Source organism: Lampris incognitus, chromosome 1 (assembly GCF_029633865.1).
Source record: "Lampris incognitus isolate fLamInc1 chromosome 1, fLamInc1.hap2, whole genome shotgun sequence".
NCBI lineage: Eukaryota > Metazoa > Chordata > Actinopteri > Lampriformes > Lampridae > Lampris > Lampris incognitus.
In genome coordinates this window covers 26,945,571-26,970,802 of record NC_079211.1, presented here as the reverse complement: position 1 = coordinate 26,970,802, position 25,232 = coordinate 26,945,571, and the positions used below count along the sequence as shown (strand labels likewise).

At 45.8% G+C, this 25,232-nt stretch overlaps 1 protein-coding gene across 3 annotated transcripts; it reads left to right on the top strand.

Moving 5' to 3' along the window:
* The first annotated feature begins 12,230 nt into the window (after positions 1 to 12,230).
* Positions 12,231 to 24,789, top strand: LOC130112482 (eukaryotic peptide chain release factor subunit 1). Of its 3 annotated transcripts, none has more exons than XM_056279899.1 (11): positions 12,231 to 12,368; positions 12,777 to 12,887; positions 14,234 to 14,409; positions 18,999 to 19,138; positions 19,278 to 19,416; positions 19,567 to 19,757; positions 21,471 to 21,600; positions 21,796 to 21,969; positions 22,101 to 22,165; positions 22,305 to 22,452; positions 23,117 to 24,789. In XM_056279899.1, the coding sequence occupies exons 2-11, from the start codon at positions 12,802 to 12,804 to the stop codon at positions 23,197 to 23,199; spliced, it is 1,332 nt and encodes a 443-aa protein (XP_056135874.1). In that variant the 5' UTR covers positions 12,231 to 12,368; positions 12,777 to 12,801; the 3' UTR covers positions 23,200 to 24,789. The 3 variants fall into 3 exon arrangements, with proteins under 3 accessions (XP_056135874.1, XP_056136037.1, XP_056135958.1); XM_056280062.1 differs by having other exon boundaries at positions 12,268 to 12,364; XM_056279983.1 differs by lacking the exon at positions 12,231 to 12,368 and adding an exon at positions 12,422 to 12,648.
* The last annotated feature ends 443 nt before the right edge of the window (positions 24,790 to 25,232 follow it).

The window sequence follows — 25,232 nt, the reverse complement described above, 5'->3', positions numbered from 1 at the left end:
GGGGAAAAACGTGAAGGTCGCTGGGGACGAGGGAGACGCGGAAGGAGTGTCTTGGGAGGAAACAGAGACACGAAGATAAGACACTGGGGAATAAACAGAATGCAAGGAACGTTGGAGGGCTTGTCAGAGCTTTACCGCAGGGTTCAGTACATCGAAGCACGGAGTGGTGTTCTGGGAGACTTCTTGTAGAGGGCTGCCTGATTGCCACAGGTGTGCCTGATGGATGATGGCAAACACCTGGTGCAGTGCAGCTTTCGTCTCCTCAGAGCGCGAGCCGAGCGCTCGGATTTTTCCGGCACGTCCGAGCTGGGGGAGTGGCTTGAACGTGCCGGGGAGGCAGTTCGGGGCGGTGTACCACAACAGGACCCCCCCTCCTACGGGAGACATCGGGCGACCGTCCGATGACGTTGGGGTGGGCCCGATAGAACTCCAGGAGTGCGGAGTCGGCCAGGTAGGACCTGGGAACCCAGCTGCGGTCCTCGGGCTCATAGCCAACCCAGTCCACCAGGTATTGGTACCCACGCCCCCGGCGGCGTACGGCGAGCAGCCGGTCGACATCCCAGACCATGTCACCACCGTCGAGGACCCTGGGGGGTGAAGGAGCTTGGACAGGGGGCTGGAGGCTACCGGTTTGAGGCGCGAGACATGGAAGACGGGATGGATCTTGAGTGAGGTGGGGAGATGGAGACGCACCGCCGATGGGTTGACGATGCGGTCGATGGTGTAGGGACCGACGTAGCGGGGAGCCAGCTTCCGGTTGAGGGTAGGGAGGGGCAGGTCCCGGGCCAGGAGCCATACCCTCTGGCCAGGTCGATAAGCTGGGGCCGGCACTCCCGCCGGTTGGCGCTGCGCCGGGCCCGCTCTGTAGCTCGCAACATAGCGGCCCGGGCGGTCTTCCAAACGCACCGACATCGGCGGAGATGGGCCCTCGTGGACGGGACTGCCACCTCCAACTCCTGATGGGGGAACAGAGGGGGTTGATAGCCAAGGGAACACTCGAAGGGGGACAAACCGGTAGCCGAACTCTCCATGGAGTTGAGCGAGTACTCCACCCAGGGCAGGTACTTGCTCCGGGAGGCGGGGGTTGCTGGTGGTAACGCAACGCAAAGCCGCCTCCAGGGCTTGATTGGCCCGCTCTGCCTGCCCATTGGTCCTGGGGTGATACCCGGAGGAGAGGCTGACCGTGGCCCCAATCCCCTTACAGAAGGCCTGCCACACCTTAGAAGTGAACTGGGGACCACGGTCAGAGACAATGTCCAGGGGAATCCCATGGGGTCGGACGACGAGAAGGTCTGCCGTCTCGACCGCAGAGGGGAGTTTGCTGAGGTCAACTAAGTGGACGGCCTTGGAAAACCGGTCGACAATGGTCAGTATCGTGTCATTGCCTTGGGACACGGGGAGGCCAGTTACAAAGTCCAAGGCAATGTGGGACCAAGGTCGGCCGGGGACAGGAGACCTGCTGGAGGGCGATGGAGAGACCTGCTGCTGGCGCAGGTGGTGCAGGCAGCCACGAACTCTCTGGTGTCTGCCTCCATGGTGGGCCACCAGAAACCCCTGCGGATGAAGGCCGCCGTTCGGTGGACACCGGGGTGGCAGGCAACACGGCTGGAGTGGCCCCACTCCAGCACCTGGGGGAGGACAGAGGGAGGCACAAATAGCCGGTTCCGGGGTCCATTGCCTGGGCCCTTCTCACCACCGATTCGATGGCCCAGGTGACGACACCCACCACCCGGGCTGGGGGAAGGATGGTGTCTGGAGCGTCAGGGGACCCCTCGGGAAACAGACGGGAGAGGGCGTCTGCCCTGACGTTCTTGGTGCCCGGGCGGTGAGGGTGAAGTCGAACCGGCTGAAGAAGAGAGCCCAGTGCGCCTGCCTGGGGTTGAGCCTCTTAGCCGTCCGCACGTAGGTCAGGTTCTTGTGATCGGACCATACGATGAACGGCTGCCCTGCTCCCTCCAGCCAGTGTCTCCACTCCTCTAGGGCGGCGTGGACAGCCAGCAACTCCCTGTTGCCGATGTCATAGTTCTCCGCAGGACTGAAACGCCGGGAGAAGGCACAGGGGTGGATCTTCTGGTCCTCCTCCGACCGCTGGGAGAGGACGGCTCCGATGCCCGTGTCCAATGCGTCCACCTCCACGATGAACTGCCTGGACGGGTCCGGGTGGGCGAGCACCGGAGCCGTTGTGAACAGCCTCTTCAGGGCCAAGAAGGCGGCTTCTGCCTCCGAGGTCCAGGAGAAGGGGCGGAGGGTGGAGGTGAGTGCAGTGAGGGGGGCGGCCACACGGCTGAACCCCCTAATGAAGCGCCGGTAGAAGTTTGCAAACCCCAGGAAGCGCTGGAGTTGCGTCCTGTTAGTGGGCCGTGCCCACTCCTCCACCGCTCGGGTCTTCCCTGGGGTCGGTGCGGACGAGCCCCTTCTCCACGATGTGGCCAAGGAACTCCACGGAGGCGGAGTGGAACACGCACTTCTCGGCTTTCACGAAGAGGCTGTTCTCCAGCAGCCATTGGAGGACCAGGCGGACATGCTGGTGGTGTTCCTCAGTCCTGGAGAACACGAGGATGTCATCCAGGTACACCACCGCGAACGTGTTCAGCATGTCCCAGAGCACGTCGTTGACCAACGCCTGGAAGACGGCCGGGGCGTTGGTGAGGCCAAAGGGCATAACGAGGTGCTTGAAATGCCCTAGGTGGGTGTTGAAGGCCGTCTTCCATTCATCCCCTTCCCGGATGCGCACCAGGTGGTACGCGCTGCGCAGGTCTAGCTTGGTGAACACCGTTGCGTGAGTGGGTGGCTCAAACGTGGAACTTATAAGGGGGAGTGAATATTTATTTTTCACCGTGATGTCATTTAACATTCGATACTCTATGCAAGGCCTCAGGCTGCCCTCCTTCTTTGCCACAAAAAAGAAGCCCGCTGCCACCGGGGAAGACGAGGGCCTTATGATTCCTGAGGCCAGGGACTCTGATATAATTGCGCATAGCCTCCTTCTCCGTGACGGAGGCTATGCGCCAACCGGTGGGAAGGGCGGCCCCGGGAAAGAGATCTATGGCACAATCATAGGGACGGCGAGGGGGGAGGGAAAGTGCACTGTCCTTACTAAATACAGGGGCTAAATCGTGATAAATGGGAGGAACACCAGTGAGATCCGTGGGAGGAGGCACGGGTCTGAGGCCGCTGGACGGGGAGTGGGCGGAGCGAAGGCAGTTGGCATGACACGCAACGCTCCAACCCAAAATCCGCCCAGTAGACCAAGAGATGTAGGGATCGTGCCGTTCCAACCACGGTCTTCCTAACACCAGGGGCGCTGTCGGAGCATGCAAAACCAAAAAACGCATAGCTTCCACGTGATTACCCGAAAGAGTGAGGGAAGCAGTGCTGTGTGTGATCTTACCAAGTGAACGACCATCTAGGGCTTGGGCTGTGAGAGGTGTGTCCAGGGGGACGAGTGGAATGCCGGCCTGCCGGGCCAGCGAGATGTCCATCAAACACTCGTCCGCCCCCGAATCCAGGAGTGCACCAATAGACAGTGAGTCGTTACCCCAGGTGAGAGTGACCGGGAAAAGCTGGTTGTGCTCCTTCTTGGGCTGGGGAAGGGTCGTCAGACTCACTAGGACACCCCTCGCTAGTGAGCCGGGTCTTTTGGGCGAGTCGGGCAGGCCTTGATGTAGTGGCCCGACCTCCTGCAGTAGAGGCAGAGGTGGTCACGCATCCTCTGCTCCCTAACCTCCAGCGGGAGCCGTGACCGACCCAACTGCATGGGCTCCTCCTTCGGCCTGGATCCAGAAGCCACCCAGGGTTGCGAGGGAGAGTGTGAGGGTGGAGAGAGCCCACGGGACGCTGACCCAGGGAAGGCACAGGTAGAACGGACGGGGGTTGGTCTATGGGAGGGGCCAGTGCGCGGGGCGCGTTCCTGGCACCGCTCCCGCAGCCGTTCGTCCATCAGGAGGGCGAGGGTGACGAGCTCGTTGAAGGAGGCAGGGCGGTCCCGAACGAGGAATCTTTGATGGGCTCGCTCAGCCCCCTCCTGTACGCGCTCTTGAGCGCAGTGTCATCCCACCCACTGTCTGCCGCGAGTATCCTCACCTCCAAGGAATACTCTGCCACCGACCTGGCTCCCTGCTGGATGGAATGGAGGCGGCTGGCAGCGTCCTGCCCGTCAGCTGGGTGGTCGAACACCAGATTGAACTCGCGGCGGAAGGCACCATAGTCCGAGGCGAGCTGCTCGGTATGGCCAACCGCCGCTATGGCACAGCTGAGGGCTTTGCCGGTGAGGAGGGACATAAGGGCTACCTTGGTCTCTCCTGTCCTATACCTGGCTGGCTGGTGTTTGAACAGGAGCTCACACTGACCAAGGAAAACCCTGCACAGCTCGAACTCCCCACCGAAGGCCTTGGGGCAGGGAAGGTTAGGCTCGCACCGGGGGTCCAGTGGGGGTTGACTCGGAGGAGGGGGAACGTCGGGACAAGGAACGGGGAAACCGGAGGCCGAGCTGGGGGCAGAGACAGGGCCCAGAGCAGGGTGGTCGCTCATCCTGGAGACCGCTGTTGAGAGTGCAGCGATCTGCGCGGAGAGGGCATCTAACGCGCTCGTCGCGGCCTGGGAGCCGGACTGAAGATCGCTGATCTCTCCGAAGACATGGGTGAAGGCAGTAGTAATCTCTGAGTGGAGAGAGGCAAGTTGGCAGCTGTGACTTCTTACTACTGCCTCTAGGGGGACGGGGCTCTGGGGCGTCACAGGGACCGTCTGCTCCTTGGGTTTGCCTGGGTCCATAATGGCTCTGACGTTGTTATGCTCGCGCACCAGAACCCGACCCGTGTGGCGAAACCCAAGGCAGACAGACACAGGATGACTTCAAAATCCAAAAAGGTGGTTTTATTGTGGGAGGGGAATGTATGGTGCGAAAAACGTTCTGTTAGTGGGATGTGTGAATAAACTATGTGTGGTGTCCCTTGGTTTGCGTGTATAACTATGTGTGAGTGTTTTTAGCCTATGTGTGGTGCGGTATGAAAATGACCAGGAGGTGTTGAAATAATGGCAAGAAAGTCCAGTCCGTGATCCAAGAGGGTTTGTCCGAGGAAGTCCGGGTCCGAGATCCGGGAAGTCGAGTCGGAAAGGAGAGGTCCAGGTAGAGGAACAAGGGGGGAGATCGCAGGAGAGGTCCGGGGAAAAACGTGAAGGTCGCTGGGGACGAGGAAGTCGCGGAGGGAGAGTCTTGGGAGGAAACAGAGACACGAAGATAAGATACTGGGGAATAAACAGAATGCAAGGAACGCTGGAGGGCTTGTCAGAGCTTTACCGCCGGGTTCAGTACGTCGAAGCACGGAGTGGTGTTCTGGGAGACTTCTTGTAGAGGGCTGCCTGATTGCCACAGGTGTGCCTGATGGATGATGGCACTCGGATGTTTCTGGCACGTCTTGTGACTGTTTGTGACTGTGTCTAACCAGACACAGACACAAAAATGGGCATTGTAGCAGATGCTGAAGATTTCATGAATGGGAAATAGGCTGAATTAGTACAGTGTTACCTCCTTCAGTGAAAGATAGTGGTAAATCTTGACCAAAATCAACTTTATTTTTTATCGAAAAAAGTTAAAGAATGCCACTTTAATTGTTCAAATCCAGGGCAGACGATAAGTTACAATGCAGCTTCAAGTTTTCATTGCCAATCATTTCTAAATCTGTCATTCTTTTTTTTTTACAGGCGTGATGGCTTTACACCAAGCCCCTGCTCAAGGGTGTGCAGTTGGCATTTTCCAAATGGCAAAGCTGCTGGCCCATCACGTTTTGCTTGGAATGAGGGGAAGACTTTCCCAGGCCACCTCAGCCTTCCACACAAGAAGAGAAAAACAGTACCACTCCCTCCCAGTGGTGAAGAAGGGACAAATGAACTTGAATTACAAAATTCAGACATTGCAACCGCAGAGCCCCCTAGTACTTCAGACAACCCAACCGCAGAGACCCCTAGTACTTCAGACAACCCAACCGCAGACACCCCTAGTACTTCAGACAACCCAACCGCAGACACCCCTAATACTTCAGACAACCCAACCGCAGACACCCCTGGTACTTCAGACAACCCAACCGCAGACACCCCTAGTACTTCAGACAACCCAACCGCAGACACCCCTAATACTTCAGACAACCCAACCGCAGACACCCCTGGTACTTCAGACAACCCAACCGCAGACACCCCTAGTACTTCAGACAACCCAACCGCAGACACCCCTCGTACTTCAGACAACCCTTTTAACAGTGTTGCGCTGCTAGAGATAGAGGTTGACATGTTGAGAAGAGAGAATGAAAAATTGAAAAGAGAATTGGAGAAACAAAAACAGACCTTTTCCTTCAGCCAAATATCTTCCAATCGTGTCAAAGTAAAATATTTCACTGGCTTACCAGATGTTGCTACCGTCCTGGTTTTGGAAGCACTCTTATCTAAGTTTGAGCTACAATATCATTCGAATTGGACAGTCCAGTCTATGCCACTAGTCGATCAGTTGCTACTGACTTTGATGAAGCTCAAACTTAATTCTGGTCATGAAGACCTTGCAACCAGGTTTAATTGCAGTACAGCAACAGTTACCAACATTTTTATCACCATTGTCAGTGCCCTGTATGACATTTTATATGTTGGTATGCTTGAGAACAACATCCCCTCCATAGAGAAGAACCAGGCATCGTTGCCAGAGTGTTTCCGTCCGTTTCCTAACTGTAGGATTGTGCTCGATTGCACAGAGTTAGCAGTCTCCAGGACAGAGAGGCTTGACAAACAGAATCATTTATGGAGCCAGTACAAAAAACGGACCACACACAAAGCCTTAATAGGTGTGGCTCCTAATGGAGTGATAACATTTGTCAGTGACTATTATGGTGGAAGTGCCTCAGACAAGGCTATTACATTAGATTCTGGAGTTCTCAATCATCTATGCCCAGGAGACATGGTGATGGCAGATAAAGGCTTCACAATCAGGGACATCTTGCCAGAAGGGGTTTCACTCAACATCCCGTCTTTCCTTGTTAATGGACAGGTCACACAAGAAGAAGTTAAGAAAAACAAACTCATATCCAGTGCTAGGATCCATGTGGAGCGCTCCATTCAGAGGTTGAAATTGTTCAACATTTTGGACAATATCCCATATCAGTTCACTAAAAACATAAACAAAATACTGAAAGTGTGCGTGTGTCTTACCAACCTACAAACACCAATTCTTCGGGAAATAGCATGAAATGACTTGAATAAATGTAAGCAGAATCAGATTCATGTATTTATACTTTTAATAAAGTAACACTGAATTAAGAACACTGCTTGATTTTTTTAATCAAAACACATTTGTAACAAAATGCATAGTGCAAAAACTAATGTCACTGTAAAAAGTATAAAGTGCAAAACATCAACATTGGTAACAAAATGCATAGTGCAAAAACTACTGTCAACATAAAATGTATAAAGTGCAAAACATCAACATTGGTAACAAAATGCATAGTGCAAAAACTACTGTCAACGTAAAGAAGAGGATCACCATATGATGAATACAACATTTAAATATGCAAATTTGCATATTTAAATGATAATGATGTACCGTGCATGTTCACATCATGTATACTTTACATTACTTAACCACTTATCCAACCCATATGTTTGGACAGAGTCCTTCAGGGCTCTAACTAAGTGTCTTGTGTTTTATGTTATTATGTTATGCTCTCCTCGAACCATCACCTTAACGTGGTGGAGAGGTTTGAGTGACCCCATGAATCCCGAGAGCTATGTTGTCTGTAGCCTTGCGCTACTGTAGGGTCACACATGGCAAACTGGTCTAGGAGGGAACAGACTAAGAATGGTTCAAGAGCTGTGAGGAGTTGTGCCCCACAGTCCTTAAATACGCACAAAGGTTTAAATTTGATTAATTTGATTAATTAAATTTAATTAAAACCCTTGGCAAACTCGTCTGAGGATGACTAAATGAATGCTGGGGTTCATGTGGTTAAGACCATTCTTCTAATATTACATGTTTCCAAACATTTTGGACAAAATAGAACATTTTACATCAAGGTGCCCAGAGATTTCCTGGTGCCCAGCTGACCTGTATCCAACGTGGCCTATAACGTTAATAAGAAACAGATCGTAGCACACATGGTAGCCCTAAAATGGCTGTGATCTTACATGTAAGTCTATATTTCATTAATTCCTAATATGTATTTTAAATTCATTAAACCTTTACAGCGTTACAGTATGTACGATCATAGCCATTCTGGAGCTAGACACATGAAAAGCTAGCCTTGGATCCAAGAACGTCAGAGTTATTTTAACAAGTCAAACGTCGGAAAACAATTATCTACCGACAAAATAAAGCACTGGCAGTCTTTATCCAAGGCTTATGAATCGCCAGTAAACGTGGGATATAACATCAGAAGCCAGAATACCCAACATTACCAAGCTAACGCTAGCTAACCCTGTTAGCTCACTCACCTCAACCTGATAAACTTTCTGTTTCATGGAAGCCTGTACCTTGCCTTTTATAATGCCCCCTGAAACATTTACGTTCACAACTCTATCTGAATTGAAAGCATTGAGACCCTTTTTCACCCTGAGAGGTTCGTCTTTAAAAAAAGACGTTAATGTAAATATATTTACGGGTTAAGACATATTGTTTTGAGTGGAAAATAATGCAGTGAGATTCCCCAAGGCACCGGAAGTATAACTCCGCCCACACGTGACGTCGCGTCGTGCGTCGTGACGTCGTGCTTAAGAGCCGAATAGTCCCAGAATTGACTTGGCATTTAAAGAAATGTGTGATTCTGAGATTAGAATGAAGGAATTGAATGATGCTATAAGCAAATGTCATTAGGTAGAGCTCTTGGTCAAGTCAAGTCAAGTCAATTTATTTGTATAGCCCATCATCACAAATTACAAATTTGCCTCAGTGGGCTTTACAGCAATACATCATCCTGTCTTTAAACCCTCACATCGGAAAAGGAACGACTCCCTGAAACCCCCTTTAACATCCGGACGCCCCTGTGGGTGAGATTTCTAGCCTATCTGCCAAGTTTGTGAACTGTATGTGTTACGGTTTCTGAGACCCAGATACATTTAGGGCAGGCGAATTCGGGAGGCAGCCCGGCCGGACCGTCACAGAACTCGTGTCTCCCGCACCGCGGGCGACAACGTTAACCAGTCGACTCAAGTGCCCGACCCGTTACGTGTCTACTTATTCGTGTACGTTACAGTACCCTCCTCCTTCGGGAAACGCTTCCGGTGGCCTCACGGGTCCTTCACGATCTCACCATTCTGACACCAATGTAGCGAACTCGGGGGGGGGGGCAGGGGGGGCAGCCTGGCCGGACCGTCACAGCCGGGACGCGAACTCAGATCTCCCGCACCGCGGGCGACTATACGTAAACCAGTGGACTAAAAGGTCCGACCCGTTAGCCAAGGGCTAACGAGCCTATACAACCGTGATCGTTATTGCCCCCTTCCTTCGAGAAGGGCGTCCCCGGCCGAACCGCCACAGCCGGGGCGCGGACTCGCTTCTGACACCAATGTCGCGAATCCCACTTCTGACACCAATGTAGCGAACTCGGGGGGCAGCCCGGCCGTACCGTCACAGCCGGGACGCGAACTCGGGTTTCCCCGCACAGCGGGCGAAAACGTTAACCAGTCGACTCTAAAGGGTCCGACTCGTTAGTGTGGGGCTACCGAGCCTATTAATCCGTGATCGTTACTTTAATAACAACAACAACTACAACAACAATAATAATATTGATAAGAGATACAATCAACGGCGTCTCTGCTTTAGGCCCCACCGGCCTCTAATGCAGAGACGCCATTGATTGTATCTGCTATCTATTTTTATTATTATTATTGTTGTTGTTGTTGTTGTTGTCATAATGAGCTGTGGGGCATGATCATTTTGGCCCCATGTTGAGAGCAGCCAATAAACGACATACGTTAAGACGTTTAGTACACGTCGTTTGAAGTATCAGCGTTGTTACGCAGCTACACGCAGCACCATTTGACACCATGGAGGAACAGAGGTTAAATGCACTTGCTATGCTATCAACTGAAAATGAATTCATTCAGTGATTGGTGAACTTCGACAACAAAGTTATTGACAAGTTTGCCCAGATGAAAGATCGTCGTGCATCTTTTCCTTTCGAACAATGAACGTCATGGTGAGTCTATTTTGCATTATTACAAGGTGTATTATTTTGGCAGTAGGTTAAGGCCCAGAAAGCAATGGGTTTCCCTACTCTGAAATTGTGTTTTGGATGTGTTATTACAGTTGCAGACTATGAAATTGGGCCGGGGCTGTCCGGGGCTCAGCACCGCCACATAGCACTTCAAAATGTCATCAGGTGGAGTTGAGCACCGAAAAAAAAAACATCTTCCATCAACAATTAAATTATTCATACATTTTTACTCTGCCTTTATTGTTAAAACAATACATATATTATGCTGGCTATTTTTGGTGGCCAACAGTCATGTAATAGTTTAAAATTTTGAAAAGGTGTTGGCAGTCTGTGCATATTTGTAAAATGTAAATTACTTTCAGATTAATGTAAATATTAAAGAGACTGTTGTATTCATATTCATTTGTATTATTATTCTCTTCTTTAGTGGAAACAAAATTGTTGATACAGATACACGAAAGAGTGCACTTACAGAAAGATTTTATTGTCATCTGTAGTTTTGCGCACTTAGCGTTTTAGTGTTCAGAGCTGAGGGTTGTCTCACCATGTTATATTTTATTTACAGTTGGTCAAATTATATCAGTCAGATTTTGTAGTCTGTACACACACGTGCAACCATGGCAACCCTGAAACCACAGAGCCCCCCACAAAACCCGATTTAACCCCTGCTGCTTGATAACTTTGGATTTGTAATGCGATGCTGCATCTTCTTCTTCTTTCGGCTTGTTCCCTGTTTCTCAGGGGTCGCCACAGCGGATTTTATAGTACCCTGTGAGGGCACAGCACCAATGGCGGTCGTTGTTAACCCGGGCCCCGACTGTTCTGGTATGGTCTTGTCAATCCGCATTCTGATTTGGCAAAGTATATGGCAAGCGCTTTTAACATTTATTAGCTAGACGAGATAGCTGCAATGACGTAATTAGGCTCGCCACACAAACTATGTCCTTCCTGACACAACCACTAACCCTATGGATGGGGGCACAGGTAAAGTGCTGGATGTGACCCCAGTATTCGTGGACTTGCGTCCATGCCTGTCGCCAATAATGCGATGCCAAGATAATATACCAGTTGTGTGAGATGAAATACCGTTATTGATTATGTCTCTCATATCCCTGTCTCCACTTCCGCTAACTGCTGCGCTCCTTTACGTTAGTGTCTGCAGGTATTTGTTGCAACCGTGCACTACACCACCTGATTTCAATAATTAACTCACCTCCTGGATCAAGGAGGGAAAGGAACTAGTTTAATCAGGTGGTGTAGTGCACGTTGCAACAAATACCTGCAGACACTGCGGCCCTCGAGGCCTGGAGTTTGACACCCCTGCGTTAATGTGTGCATTTGTGCTTTCATTGATGAGGTGCATTTGTATTTGGATTCATTGAGCAAGCAGGTTTGTGCGTGGTTTCATTGATGAGTTGGATGCTGCATGTACAGAGTTAATTTGCCCCACCAGGCTTTCCGTGCCAGAGACGCCACTGGATACAATAGGGTTCCAGCAGCTTCGCTGCTTGGACTCCTAAAAAAGTATCCCACTCTGTGTAGTAGCAGCTGTGTGCGAAGGGTGTCTGTAGGTCTTGAATGTCTTATGGGGCCTTTGTTTTATTTTTGCCCAATTACTATTTATAATACTTATCCTCTCCGCACTCTACTCTTAACTTCCTAAGTAGCAATTCGTTTTTAAATGACATGTTTCTGCTCTGCTTTTGCACCCTAAAATGTGCACTCCCTTGTCATTTCGCGCAAACTGGCAACCAAAGCCACACAGGTAAACAACAATTTATCTGATTAACCTTGTCTGATAGGAGTCTCGTAATAAACGGGCCTTCCCCAGAAATGTCAGTCAACTGTAGTCCCGGTACATTACATAAACTACAAATCCCCAAAAAAGTTTAGCAGCGTATTACCCACCCAGGCCCCGACATTTTTCAGTTGGGGACCAATCACCATTCACAATTCTATGACGAACAGCAATGACGACCAGCCAGAATGCGTCACGGGTTCTGTGCGAGTTTCCAGGAAGGGAACGCCATGTCTGGACCTCCTCCCACATGTGAGCCTCGATCGCACCACGCTCTCTGCGTGGAGGAGATCTACCGGCTTGAGTGGCGACGTCATTCCCCCGACTACCGACACAGCGCAACGCAAAGAGACCCAGAGCGGAGCGGTGTTGTCCGAAGGCAGGTAACGTCTCACCGCCCCTCTTTATACATTCAACAGAATAAATAAAAGCTGGTGTTTGTAAGGTTTCCCGGTAAACTGGCGAGAGGGAAAGTAGGTCGTCTTCTACCACCGTTAGATAACGAAAGAGGTGGACGCTAGGGCCTCGAAGACCACACAGGCCCGTTTTTTCCGCGCACTTTACTGACAGAGACACCCACAGTAGAGCCTTTCCCTCACGGTCAGTCCATCCGCCAGCTCTGGTCAGGTGCCTCACGGACACCGTGCCGCTTGTTTTGGAGAGGTAGTTAGTTGGCTACGTAATGACTAACAATTTGCCCCGCTGCTTTGGTTGAACGACAGCGGTCCGATTTAACTACCAACCGGTTAACCGAATTGGCTGTTGCTCGTCTCTGTCGGGTCCTTTTTCAGGTGCTGAAGCGATTACAGCAGAAAGATGGCGGACGACCCCAGCGCGGCGGACAGGAACGTGGAGATATGGAAAATCAAGAAGCTGATCAAAAGTTTGGAAGCTGCTCGTGGGTAAGTTACTTGGTTGGGGCTGCGTGTTGATGCCATGGCTCGGTTGCATGAGTTTCGATTGCTTCGAGATGTTGTGCGTTTAAGACTCCTTCTTGTAACATCTGGAGATCAGATGAGTGGGGCCGAATTTGGGAGTGGTAGCACAGCTTGGCGAACTTAGCATACTTTAGCCCTGTCTGCTAGCTCGCTAGGTTAACTAACGTCACTGTCGTTTTGAAGTTCTTCCAACATTCGTAAATGTCGCGTTGAATATGTGAAGGCAGAACGTTGCTGGCGGCCGCTCAGTGACATTGAGGAGAGTGTTACTGCGATGAACAAGAATAATATAGATTGGTGTACAGTAACTAGCATTCATGCTAAATAGACGTCATCTCTGGTAACAGGCCGCGGGTGAGGTCCCTTGACAAGACGGCGTGATAATGGAAGGCCGGCCGGGGAGCTATATAGTTAGGTCTCCACATGCACCGCACAACTAGGTTGTGGTTTATAGTTAATTTTTTGGAGCTCGTGTGACATAATGCCAACTTTAATTCGTTATGACCCAGCTAAGTTGGCTAATGACAATAGAGCTGATTTGATTAACCACTTAAATGGCAACAAAGTGACCAGATGGTGGGGGAAAAAAATGAAAATCTGCTTGGGGTGGAGATATTGTGGCCCGTGGCCTTCAGTCGACCCTGAGTTATCAAATGCGACCTATGGAAACGTGTTATATACCTTAATTAGCTGCCGGCTCGCTCTGCGACAGCTTGCCGTCAGTATTGCGCAAATTTTGTTGTCGTATGCTCTGCCGCCTGCCATATTATAGAGTTGACCATTTGCCCTATATTCAGGCAGCTACCTGTGTGTACGCCGCGTCAGCGTGTAAGCTTTGCCTTTTGACAGGTAGTGTAAGCACACGCAATGAGAAGCAATGGGGCTTGGAACTTAGTTCTTGGTGTCAAGGACAGAGATCATGCAGTACGCAACTCTAAAGGCCACCCTTTTTATCGTTCACCTTTCAGTATGTGTCAAGATAATATATTTAAGGAATTGTGTGTTGAAAAATGGTACAGAACTCTGAATGGAGTTTGTGGAATAGTTGCTATGGGCCCATTAATACATGTTTCCAAGCACCTTATAGAAGCATAACTCTTGTTACTTTATTACAGTTAATTTTTTTGTGATATGGTTAAGTGTCAATTTTTGGAGTGCATCATGACATCATTAGAACGTAACAGGTCATAATAAGTGTGTGTGTGTGTGTCTGTGTGTGTGTTAGCACATGGGCACTGCTATTTAATTAAGGTGTGTTTGTGCTAATGTAAAAGTAACCAGCTATATATGTTGGTTGTCTGTCTCCATAGTAATGGCACCAGTATGATCTCACTGATCATCCCCCCTAAGGACCAGATATCCAGAGTGGCCAAGATGTTAGCTGACGAGTTTGGTACTGCCTCCAACATTAAAAGCAGAGTCAACAGGCTTTCTGTGCTTGGGGCCATCACCTCTGTACAGCAGAGGCTAAAACTCTACAACAAGGGTAAGTGTTGTGAACAGTGCTGGTTAAAATTCATACTTAACAAAAAGAGTGTCAGAAAACATGCCCCAGTTTCCATTTAGGGCCAGGCAAATATTAGGTCACATTGTAGATATTTTTCCAGTACGAATTGTCAGATATAATGCACTTAATTATTATAAATGCATTGGAAAAGTTTAAAGTTAATTATTAAATGAAAATCCATGCAATAATGATTCTATGCTATGGTGATCTTAGACTATTTTGTTTCAGTTTCTGACTATTCTGTAGTTCTTTTAGCAAACAGGACTGTCACATGTGTTCATCCATCTCAATTACTTGTTCATATTAAAATGGGTACTCATTTTTAGCCGGTCGTCTGCCTACTGACATTTTAAAAAGAACAAAAAAGGGGTGGACAGCAAGACGAAACTGATGGTGGTGTGTGTGCGCGCGCGCGTGTGCGTGTGCGCGTGTGTGTGTGTGGGGGGGGGGAGGGGGGGTGAAAGTAGTAGTTCTGAAGTAGCGCTTTATGCTCCTGCTTCTCAGAAGTCTATGCAGAGTTTATTGGATAACGGCAGCAATTTGGCTTTCTGCTCAGCTCTTATTTATGTTTAATTCGTTGACCCCTCAAGTGTGTAGCCTACATATGTTCTCCATGACAGATTTCTGTCAGTTTGAACCCACAAAAGACATTTTTGAAATCGATATAAATTTGTAGATTTGTGAAATTATTTAAGACAGTGGGAGGGGGAGCAGTATATGAGAAACACATTCTTATACTCACAGGTACAACTGTTAAGGCAGCAGTAGATTAATATATGAGTTTAGAGTGAGTTTTCTCCAGCTCACTCTCCTGAATGCTGTTCAGTGAAAAGCGGTGTAATACAGGCTGCCGAGTTGCCATGAAGCAGATTCATCTACCAGCTACAATTTCCCACCATGATGTAAGCAGCCAGGGAATATAGAGTTATTATTTTGCAACACACTTGCATACACAGTATGGAAAATACTTTTGGGTAACGTTAAATGACATAAGCGTTTCATGAGCGGATCATTAAATTAACTTGGTTTGTCAGCCAACTCGTGACAGTTGCTAATGGGCTCATTGCATGTTAACTGCTACTTGGGTTGATGATGCTTGGGTTGATGAGAAAGATGTTAATGGGAAACCACTGACTCGACAAGATTAAAGACTAGACTGCATTCACTGGATTGCAGCAGCATCTTAATTTGGCATTTTTACAAAACAAATGTAGTAAAACTTACTATTTCAATGCTCTTCCTCACATTTTCAATGCAGTGTTTGCCATTTGACAAACAAAAATGTCTAACTAAACCTTAACATTAAATATTAAACATTGAACCTAATGCTATGTGAAGCAGGTCATCTCTCCTCATATAATAGTCTACAATTATGATATGAAAGTTTGACTTGTATGAATATGCATCCCCTCTGTATATTCCACCATGGAAATCAAGCTGAAAAGAACAATGTTTTGGGTAGGTTTATGCAAGTTAATAGATTTAACTTTCAAAATATGTTTTTAAGTTTAATAAACTTGGCCATTCAGAAGAAACTAGAAGAGTGCACTCAGTAGAGTGCAGATCCTCACCAGGCATATCGCTTCTTCTCCAGTGTTCGGATATGGTGACAAACCCCCCCCCCCCTTTTTTTTTTTTTTTGCCTACAGGGAGAAGGGAAATATGGAGGCACTGCCTGTGTATCTTCCTTTCTCCGGTGCTCAGACTTGGGCAAAAAACTAGCTGAGGAGTTAGCACTCAGTTGCAGTATAGAACAGGTTTTTCAAAGATTTTAAATTACCGCAACCACGAGAGGTCCTTGATCATACAGTTATAACTGTGCACAGAAATTATTAGGCTGACCGGCCCAGTAGTATTTGAGATTAGCAGCAGAGATACATGCACACACAGACAGAAAAAAAAGTGTTTTTCCTGCCATTATAAGTTTTTGCACAGTTGATTGAACAGGAAATATGGGGAATTTTTTATTTTATTTTTAATATATCTAGCGCTCAGGCTAAAAATCTAAAATCTACCTAATAAAAACATTTTGCCTGTGAGTCTAGATGCGAAGCCTCCTAGGTGGACCCTTGTATGAATGTGACCATTATGATCTTGCACTTTCCAAAAAGAAAAGGTTTGCTATGCAACCATTTTGGTCTAACTCCAAAACTGTCTTTACTTTCATAAGGTAATAAATCTGGGTAAACTGTTCACGGTCACTCATAAGCGACTCGTATCTATGGTTGACTCAGATCGGGTAGCGACAAAAATATGCAACACTTCCTGTTTTGACTGAGACCTAGATAGAGGAAGTTGTTCCTTAATAACTTTTGCATTTTTTCGGGTTATCAAAAGCCTTTTAGTCGCTTTTGATCATGTCGCTGCCTGATCTGAATCAGCTGTAGATGTGAGTCGCAAATGCGCCCGTATGCACACTGTTGACTTACAGTGCATTCGGAAAGTATTCACACCCCTTCACTTTCCGCACATTTTGTTATGTTACAGCCGTATTCCAAAATGCATTAAATTCCTTTTTTTTCTCTCATTAATCTACACACAATACCCCACAATGACAAAGTGAAAAAGGTTTTGTAGAAATTTTTGAAAATTTATTAAAAATAAAAAACTGAAATATTGCATGTACAGAAGTATTCACACCCTTTGCTATGACACTCAAAATTGAGCTCAGGTTCATCCTGTTTCCACTCATCATCCTTGAGATGTTTCTACATCTTGATTGGAGTCCACCTGTAGTAAATTCAATTGATTGGACATGATTTGGAAAGGCTCACACCTGTCTATACAAGGTCCCACTGTTGACAGTGCATGTCAGAGCAGAAACCAAGCCATGAAGTCAAAGGAATTGTCTGTGGACCTCCGAGACAGGATTGTATCGAGGCACAGATCTGGGGAAATGTACAAAAAAATTACTACAGCTTTGAAGGTCCCGAAGAGAAGGGCCTTGGTCAGGGAGGTGACCAAGAACCCAATGGTCACTCTGACAGAGCTCCAGCATTCCTCTGTGGAGATGGGAGAACCTTCCAGAAGGACAACCATCTCTGCAGCACTCCACCAATCAGGCCTTTATGGTAGAGTGGCCAGACGGAAGCCTCTGCTCAGTAAAAGGCACATGACAGCCCGCTTGGAGTTTGTCAGAAAGCACCTAAAGGACTCTCAGACCATGAGAAACAAGATTCTCTGGTCTGATGAAACCAAGATTGAACTCTTTGGCCTGAATGCCAAACGTCACGTCTGGAGGAAACCAGGCACCTCTCATCACCTTGCTAATACCATCCCTACAGTGAAGCATGGTGGTGGCAGCATCATGCTGTGGGGATGCTTTTCAGCGGCAGGAACTGGGAGACTAGTCAGGATTGAGGGAAAGATGAATGGAGCAAAGTACAGAGATATCCTTGATGAAAACCTGCTCCGGGGCGCTCAGGACCTCAGACTGGGGCGAAGGTTTACCTTTCAACACGACAACGACCCTAAGCACAAAGCCAAGACAACGAAGGAGTGGCTTCGGGACAAGTCTGTGAATGTCCTTGAGTGGCCCAGCCAGAGCCCAGACTTGAACCCCATTGAACATCTCAGGAAAGACCTGAAAATAGCTGTGCAGCGACGCTCCCCATCTAACCTTACAGAACTCGAGAGGATCTGCGGAGAAGAATGGGAGAAATACCCCAAATATAGGTGTGCCAAGCTTGTAGCTTCATACCCAAGAAGACTTGAGGCTGTAATCGCTGCCAAGGGTGCCTCAACCAAGTACTGAGTAAAGGGTGTGAATACTTACGTAAATGCAATATTTCAGTTTTTTATTTCTAATAAATTTGCAAAAATTTCTACAAAACCTTTTTCACTTTGTCATTATGGGGTATTTGTGGAGATTGATGAGAAAAAAAAGGAATTTAATCCATTTTGGAATAAGGCTGTAACATAATGAAATGTCGGGAAAGTGAAGGGGTGTGAATACTTTCCGGATGCACTGTAGATTGGGCAGCGACAGAGAGCAGTATTGGTCAAGAGAGCTAGAGAGTGAAAGAAGAGAGGTAGCAGCAATAGCAAAAGGTTTTTAATCACTGCAACCACGAAAGGTTCTTCACATAACTGCACGAAAAATTTTAGGCTGATAGGTCCAGTAGTTTGCGAGATTAGCCGCGGACAGACGTGTGTGTGTGTGTGACCAAATGCATAATCCCCTCCAGGCTATCTGTCTGGCAGGGATAATTAAGGGTAAACATAACATGACAGAGTTTCAATCTTTTTTCTGCTTAAATCCTGCCTGTGTAACAGAGGTCTTGATGTCTCTGATGCCACAATATTAAGTAGGGAATTCAGAGGAGATCGATTGTAGAATGCTTTTTCCCCTGGAAGTAAGAAAAAGCATACATTTTCTCCCTCAAAGCAGCCATGTGATGCATCTCATTTTTTTTGTTGAATTTATCATGAGGTCACCACTCATACCATCCTAGGCCCAAACCAACATTTTTTTTCAGCAAAAAAAAAACAAAAAACTATCCCTTTTAGAATAAGTGTTCAGAGACTTTCTGCCTGTTTAATCTTGGGGCTTCTTTTTCCCTTGCTAGTGCCACCTAATGGTCTGGTGGTGTACTGTGGCACAATTGTGACAGAGGAAGGCAAAGAGAAGAAAGTGAACATCGACTTTGAGCCTTTCAAGCCAATCAACACCTCCCTGTACCTCTGTGACAACAAGTTCCACACTGAGGTGTGTGTGTGTGCACGCGCGCGCACGCGTACATGTGCATCCTACGTGTTTGTTTGTTAATTTCTTCTTTCCCTCATCCATGCTTTCTTTCTTGCCTCACTAACCTTCTCCTCTCCCTTCCTCCCACAACCCAACCCAGGCGCTGACAGCCCTGCTATCTGATGACAGCAAGTTTGGTTTTATTGTGATTGACGGCAGCGGCGCGCTGTTTGGCACACTGCAGGGCAACACCAGGGAGGTGCTGCACAAATTCACTGTGGATCTGCCCAAGAAGCATGGTATTGGCTCATGACAAATGTACAACAGCAGCCCCCTTTTTATATTTCATGACACAAATTGGGGATGATTAGAATACTGTGGTTTTAATTTTTTTTTTTAAGTTTCTAGTCATGGAGAACATTATGGTCAGTGTTCTTCTCTGTGTCTAGGCAGAGGAGGTCAGTCTGCTCTGCGTTTTGCCCGCCTCAGGATGGAGAAGAGACACAACTATGTGAGGAAAGTGGCTGAGACGGCCGTCCAGCTCTTTGTATCAAATGACAAGGTCAATGTAGCGGGAATGGTTCTGGCTGGCTCTGCCGACTTCAAGACTGAGCTCAGTCAGTCAGATATGTTTGACCCGGTAAGTCTGTATTTTGCTGCTGATGTCTATCCTGTATTAACTATATGAATGTTTACATCTCTCCTAAAACTAAAAATACCATATTTGCTTATTTATTTATAGTTAAAGCATTCTTTTTTCTTTTTGTTACCAAAAAATGTCGACAAAGCTAAGCCTAAAGACACAGTTGAAACACAACTATAATAATAAAGTGTGGTTTCAGAGTCTAGGAGGTAAGCTGGTAAAGTTTTAGAGATGATGCCTTGTGTTGATAATAACATAGCTCAAATTATAAAACATTCTTGTAGGGAACATTGGAAACCCATAAAAATTGAAAAGGGAAACAAGTTGCAAGCCCTCTGGTCTCTATGTTTAGTCTATCAATGTTTTCAATAGTGCAGAAGCAGTCAATGCTTCACTGCGCACAGATATAACACTTTAGTTTGAGTTGAGTTGGCTATGGTATAGCCTGCTTATTGAATATTCTGCCTTTGTTGCACTGTGAGGGAAACTAGTAACCATTAGAACCAAGCTTCTAGTACTTTACCTGACGCAGGGTTATCAAGCATCATGGAAAACCTGAAAATTTATAGATAAGTTTTCCAGTCATGAAAATGATTAAATTGATCAGATATCACGGAAATGTTATTTAGGCCACTGAAACTTAAGTTTGGCTTTATGAAATCATATTTTTACCCACTGAGAAAGTATATTATGGATGTAATTTTTTGCTGATATTACATATTTTTATCCATGTTTTTTAGCTGTTGGTATTGTACATTAGTGCTTCAAGTTTGGGCAATATGTTTGGTGACCAGCTAAAACTTACACAGTCCACAACAGGAGTCAATCAGTTTCGAGTTTTAACTGTTAAGTCAGGTCAATTTTATTTGTATAGCCCAATATCATAAATTACAAATTTGCCTTGGGGGGGCTTTACAGCAATATAGCATCTTGTCCTTATACCATTACATTGGATAAGGAACAACTCCTTAAAAAATAACCTTTAACAGGGAGAAAAAATAGGAAGAAACCTCAGGGAGAGGAACAGAGGAAGGATCTCGCTTCGGGGACAGACAGATGTGCAATGGATGTTGTATGTACAGAATAAAGCAATTTACAGAATGCAACATTGACAGAAGATAACAGAATTATGATGGAATTATAAGATATATATGAAGAATATGATGAGGATACCAAGCAGTTTTTTCTGTCCCTGTAGAAATTATATATCTGTCATTAGCCATTATGTGTTAGTCTCAATATATCCCTCCGTGTTTCTCCACATTATACATGACTCCAAAAGTTCATTGTTTCTAGCCCCTCGCATTGGCAAAAGTTCACTGTTTATAGGCCTTCGCATTCGGGAAAATTTTTTTTTGTTTCTATTTGACTTGGCTCTGTTGTACCCATTTCCAACATGTTTATCACAGATGTTTGATATTGAAATAAGACCCAGAAGCTATACAATTCAACCTTCCCTGGTGTTTTTATAAACCTGAATTTGCACTAGTTTCACTGAAGCTTTGTAAATTATCTGTTGATTAGTAATACTGCCAGTCTTTATTGGCTGTTGTTTTTGAAAAATCCTCAAGGAGTAAATCGTATATACTTTGCAGACATAGGATAGTAATGGCCATTAGGTATAGTGTTATTCAAATTAAATTGCTGACATAACTTAAAGTTGTGCCAAATCCTATTGAAATCCATTTGTGCTTCTTTCTTCCCTCACAGAGGTTACAGGCGAAGGTGTTAAAGCTGGTGGATATTTCCTACGGGGGAGAAAATGGTTTTAACCAGGCTATCGAGCTCTCAGCAGAAGTCCTCTCCAACGTCAAGTTCATCCAAGAGAAGAAGCTCATAGGTAGGTGTTAATGCTGATCAGCTTAAGGTTCCAAGTGGTTTGAGGATTTATTTAATTTCTTTTTTATCAGTAATTTGCCTTTCAAATTTTAAGTGGAGTCACCAAAGCAGTGTTAATAGCTTACAATACTGAAATATGTAGGCTGGACATGTTAGTTACCCATTTTACTCCACCTGTGTTGCTCTTCTTCTATAGGGCGGTACTTTGATGAGATCAGCCAGGACACGGGGAAGTACTGTTTTGGGGTGGAGGACACACTTAAAGCCCTTGAGATGGGAGCTGTGGAGATCCTCATAGTCTACGAGAACTTGGACACCATGCGTTACATTCTACGCGTGCATGGGGCCGAGAGTAATGGAGCCGAGAATGGTAGGGAAGCACAGGCACACTATTTGCTACATTTACTGTTACCAAGAAATAGAGAGCAGCAAATACTGCTTCATGGAGGATGTAATCTTAATGCTTTGCCCTCTTTTTTTCTCTCTTTTTTTTCCTTCAAGATGAGAAAACTTTATATTTAACGCCAGAGCAGGAGAAAGACAAGTCCCACTTCACAGACAAGGAGGTGAGAGTTGAACTGACAATACACAACAAATGTTATCTGTTAAATTAATTGGAGAGCCATGTTGGTATTGACTGGCGTAAGATACATATTGGTAACCACAACACCACATGTAAATGACTGATTGTGGTTTTGTTCCCAGACGGGGCAGGAACATGAACTGATTGAGAGCATGCCCCTGCTGGAGTGGTTTGCTAACAACTACAAGAAATTTGGAGCCACGTTGGAGATAGTCACAGACAAAAGCCAGGAGGGGTCCCAGTTCGTCAAGGGCTTTGGTGGTATTGGGGGTGAGTGCACTGCTGATAGGGGGATAGAACATTTTATTATATAGCCATTGTGTTTGGGGATAGAGAATTTTATTATATGGCCATTGTATGTTTGTGACAGAGGTGGGGGTTGGTTTGACGGATGGGCATAGTTCAACGGTTGCCTGTTTTCAAGAATCTTAAATAAAAAAAAAATTGGGGCTGTCAGGTTGTATAGTGTTGGTGGACTGCCTGTCAATCTGATACCCAGTAGTTGAACATGTTCGAAACCCTTTCTTGTTAACTTGTAGGTGGTACAGAAGAAATAACAGAAGAGAGTGAATCGTATAAACTACAGATGGAAAGCACCAAATAGCTTCTTTAAAATGTAGAGCTAATATTTTCTGGCCTGGTGCATTTAATTTCGTTACATTTTCACACAAAAAACTTCTGGTACCTTTTTAGATCTCATCCATGACCTACCCTAAAGATCAACTTAGTGTTATGTGTGATTTAGCAAGCAGGGATTCATAGGAGGATATCTGAGGATTTCAGAAATCCATGCTTTTTGGACACTTAATACTCTGCATGCTGGTAAATGCTAATGGATTAGCCTATGCTAATGAAAAGTTTTCCTTTTTTGAAAAGCATGACCAAAGCTAGCTTGCTATGTGTTTTTAATATCTGATGTTTTTGTTTTTCTCAGGTATCTTGCGGTACAGGGTGGATTTCCAGGGCATGGAGTACCAAGGAGAGGACGATGAGTTCTTTGATTTGGATGACTACTAGGTAGTCGGGGACTGATCTTGGGAGGAAAAAAAAAAAGCAAAGGAATGAATGAGGAAATGAGGAAATAAAAATGCCACCTCTCTTTTGCAGCAAGTGAGAGGAGTCGTCGAATTGACCATATATATGACAGATACACTCTCCAAATGTACCGGTTGCATACACAAACATGCACACACATTTCATACGCACACAAAACAAAAAAAAACTCAAAACAGGCCGAAGAGGAGTGTGATTTTCTTTCAGTCCAGAGGAAGAAAGTCCTTCCTGAATAAATCCCTGCCTTAGAGTGCTGGTTCCTTCCCCTAGTTGGATTGGACTTGACTCATTTTTGTTCTTTTTCTCCCTTCCATTTTGAATGAACACAACAGCAAGTTCCCAGTGCCCTCGCTGACCTCCCATATTGGTCTGAAGAAGAACTTTGGACTTGATCCTCACATATAGAAAAAATATTTCCCCTTGTCCCCTCCTCCTATCTTGTCTACTCTCCCTTCTCCCCTCTATGCTTTTTTTTTTTTTTTTTTTTGCATTTCATTTTTTTTACTGGTAACTGCTGCTGTTGTATTTTATGAGAGTTGAGGGATTTTTTTTACCTGGGTTTCTGTAGAGAAAGGGGGAAAAAGTATTAAATTTGAACTGCTGAAAACCATTGCTACCTCCTCATCTGCTGTAGTCTCAATCATATTAAGTTTTTCTTGTCTTTTTGGAGAGGCTTAACCCTTGACCATTTCTCCAAGAATCAAATGAATCTGACATTCTTGTAAGCAGTAATTGTGCATAACTGCTTTTAGCAGTATGTAATTTGCCTCACTGATATACCAGGGTCCCTAAAATCTCCCTAAAATGTAATATTTCTCTTCAGTTTTGTAGAAATTCCTTCTAAATAGGTTGTCGTTGCTTCCTCAATGTACAAATCAATGTGAATTTATCTGTATAGGTTGACTTCAGTTGGTCTCTAATGACCTGAATCCTGATGTCAAGAAGAGTGGTATTCCACCATGTGCTGTGGAGAGCCATGTATATGCAGGTTTTCTTTCCATCCCAGCACTACCCAAGCTGATTTCACTAATTAAAATACCTTTATCCAGACAAGGATAGACTAATTAGGAAAATCAGTTGGTATGGTGTTGGGTTGATGTATGACTCTGTGGCACATGGTTTAATACCACTGGTCAAGACTGTGCCTTTAATGAATTTGGTTGCTCATTTGGCTGGGGCATGATTCTCAAAACAAGTGCCTGTCTCCATTTGGCTCCCCATAGCACATGGTTGAACATCACCACTCTAGAAGGAATGTAAATATATAGCAACTTAACACAATGACAAACCCATCCAAAAGGTCTCGGTTCATCATTAAGCCACCAGAGGTTTCTTTTAATGCATCAGGGGAAAGAGGCAGTCTAGTAAATGGAAATACACCAAAAGGTAAGATTAAGGGTTTCTTTCTGTGATGTGCAAATAAACGGGGAGAGGACAGAAAGGCTCAGGAAGTACTTTATAATGGTCCTATCATGAATAATTAAATTGATACCTGCTACTCTAAGATACATTTAAAAATTAATATAGCATGATTTGAGGGAATAAAACTACAAGTTAGGAGTTTGCTGTGATGGACTGTTTTACTGCATACTTTTTATTATAACAGTTTGATTTACCCTTTTACTATAAAAATATTCCAATTGAAAGTATTTTAATCAATATTCCAAGCGCTATGTGAAGTATATAATGAGCGGATACATTGAATATTTCATTATCATTATACTTAAGCTTTGTGAAAGGGGTCCATTTGAGTACTAGTGGTGAGCGTTATCACAGTGCTATGTTTAAGAATCATGAGTTTTAGCATAGGAGCGCTGTCTTCCATTTAATGTACTATTTAGTCACGTTTTTATGTTGAACCATGTTAAACCCAAGGAGAATTTGTCTAATGGATGTTATAAGTTGAAAGTTGAAAAACCCGTCTCGATGTTTTAATCCTTGCCAGGAGTGCTAGTTATATTCTTAGAAGTATAGGAACGTTTGAATTAATGGTTAAT

Excerpts from the sequence above, each read along its gene's own strand:
- LOC130112482 (XM_056279899.1), top strand. The coding sequence starts at position 12,802 with ATGGCGGACGACCCCAGCGCGGCGGACAGGAACGTGGAGATATGGAAA. Across the intron at positions 12,888-14,233 it reads AGTTTGGAAGCTGCTCGTGG|TAATGGCACCAGTATGATCT; the intron begins GTAAGTTACTTG and ends CTGTCTCCATAG. Across the intron at positions 22,453-23,116 it reads GGGCTTTGGTGGTATTGGGG|GTATCTTGCGGTACAGGGTG; the intron begins GTGAGTGCACTG and ends TGTTTTTCTCAG.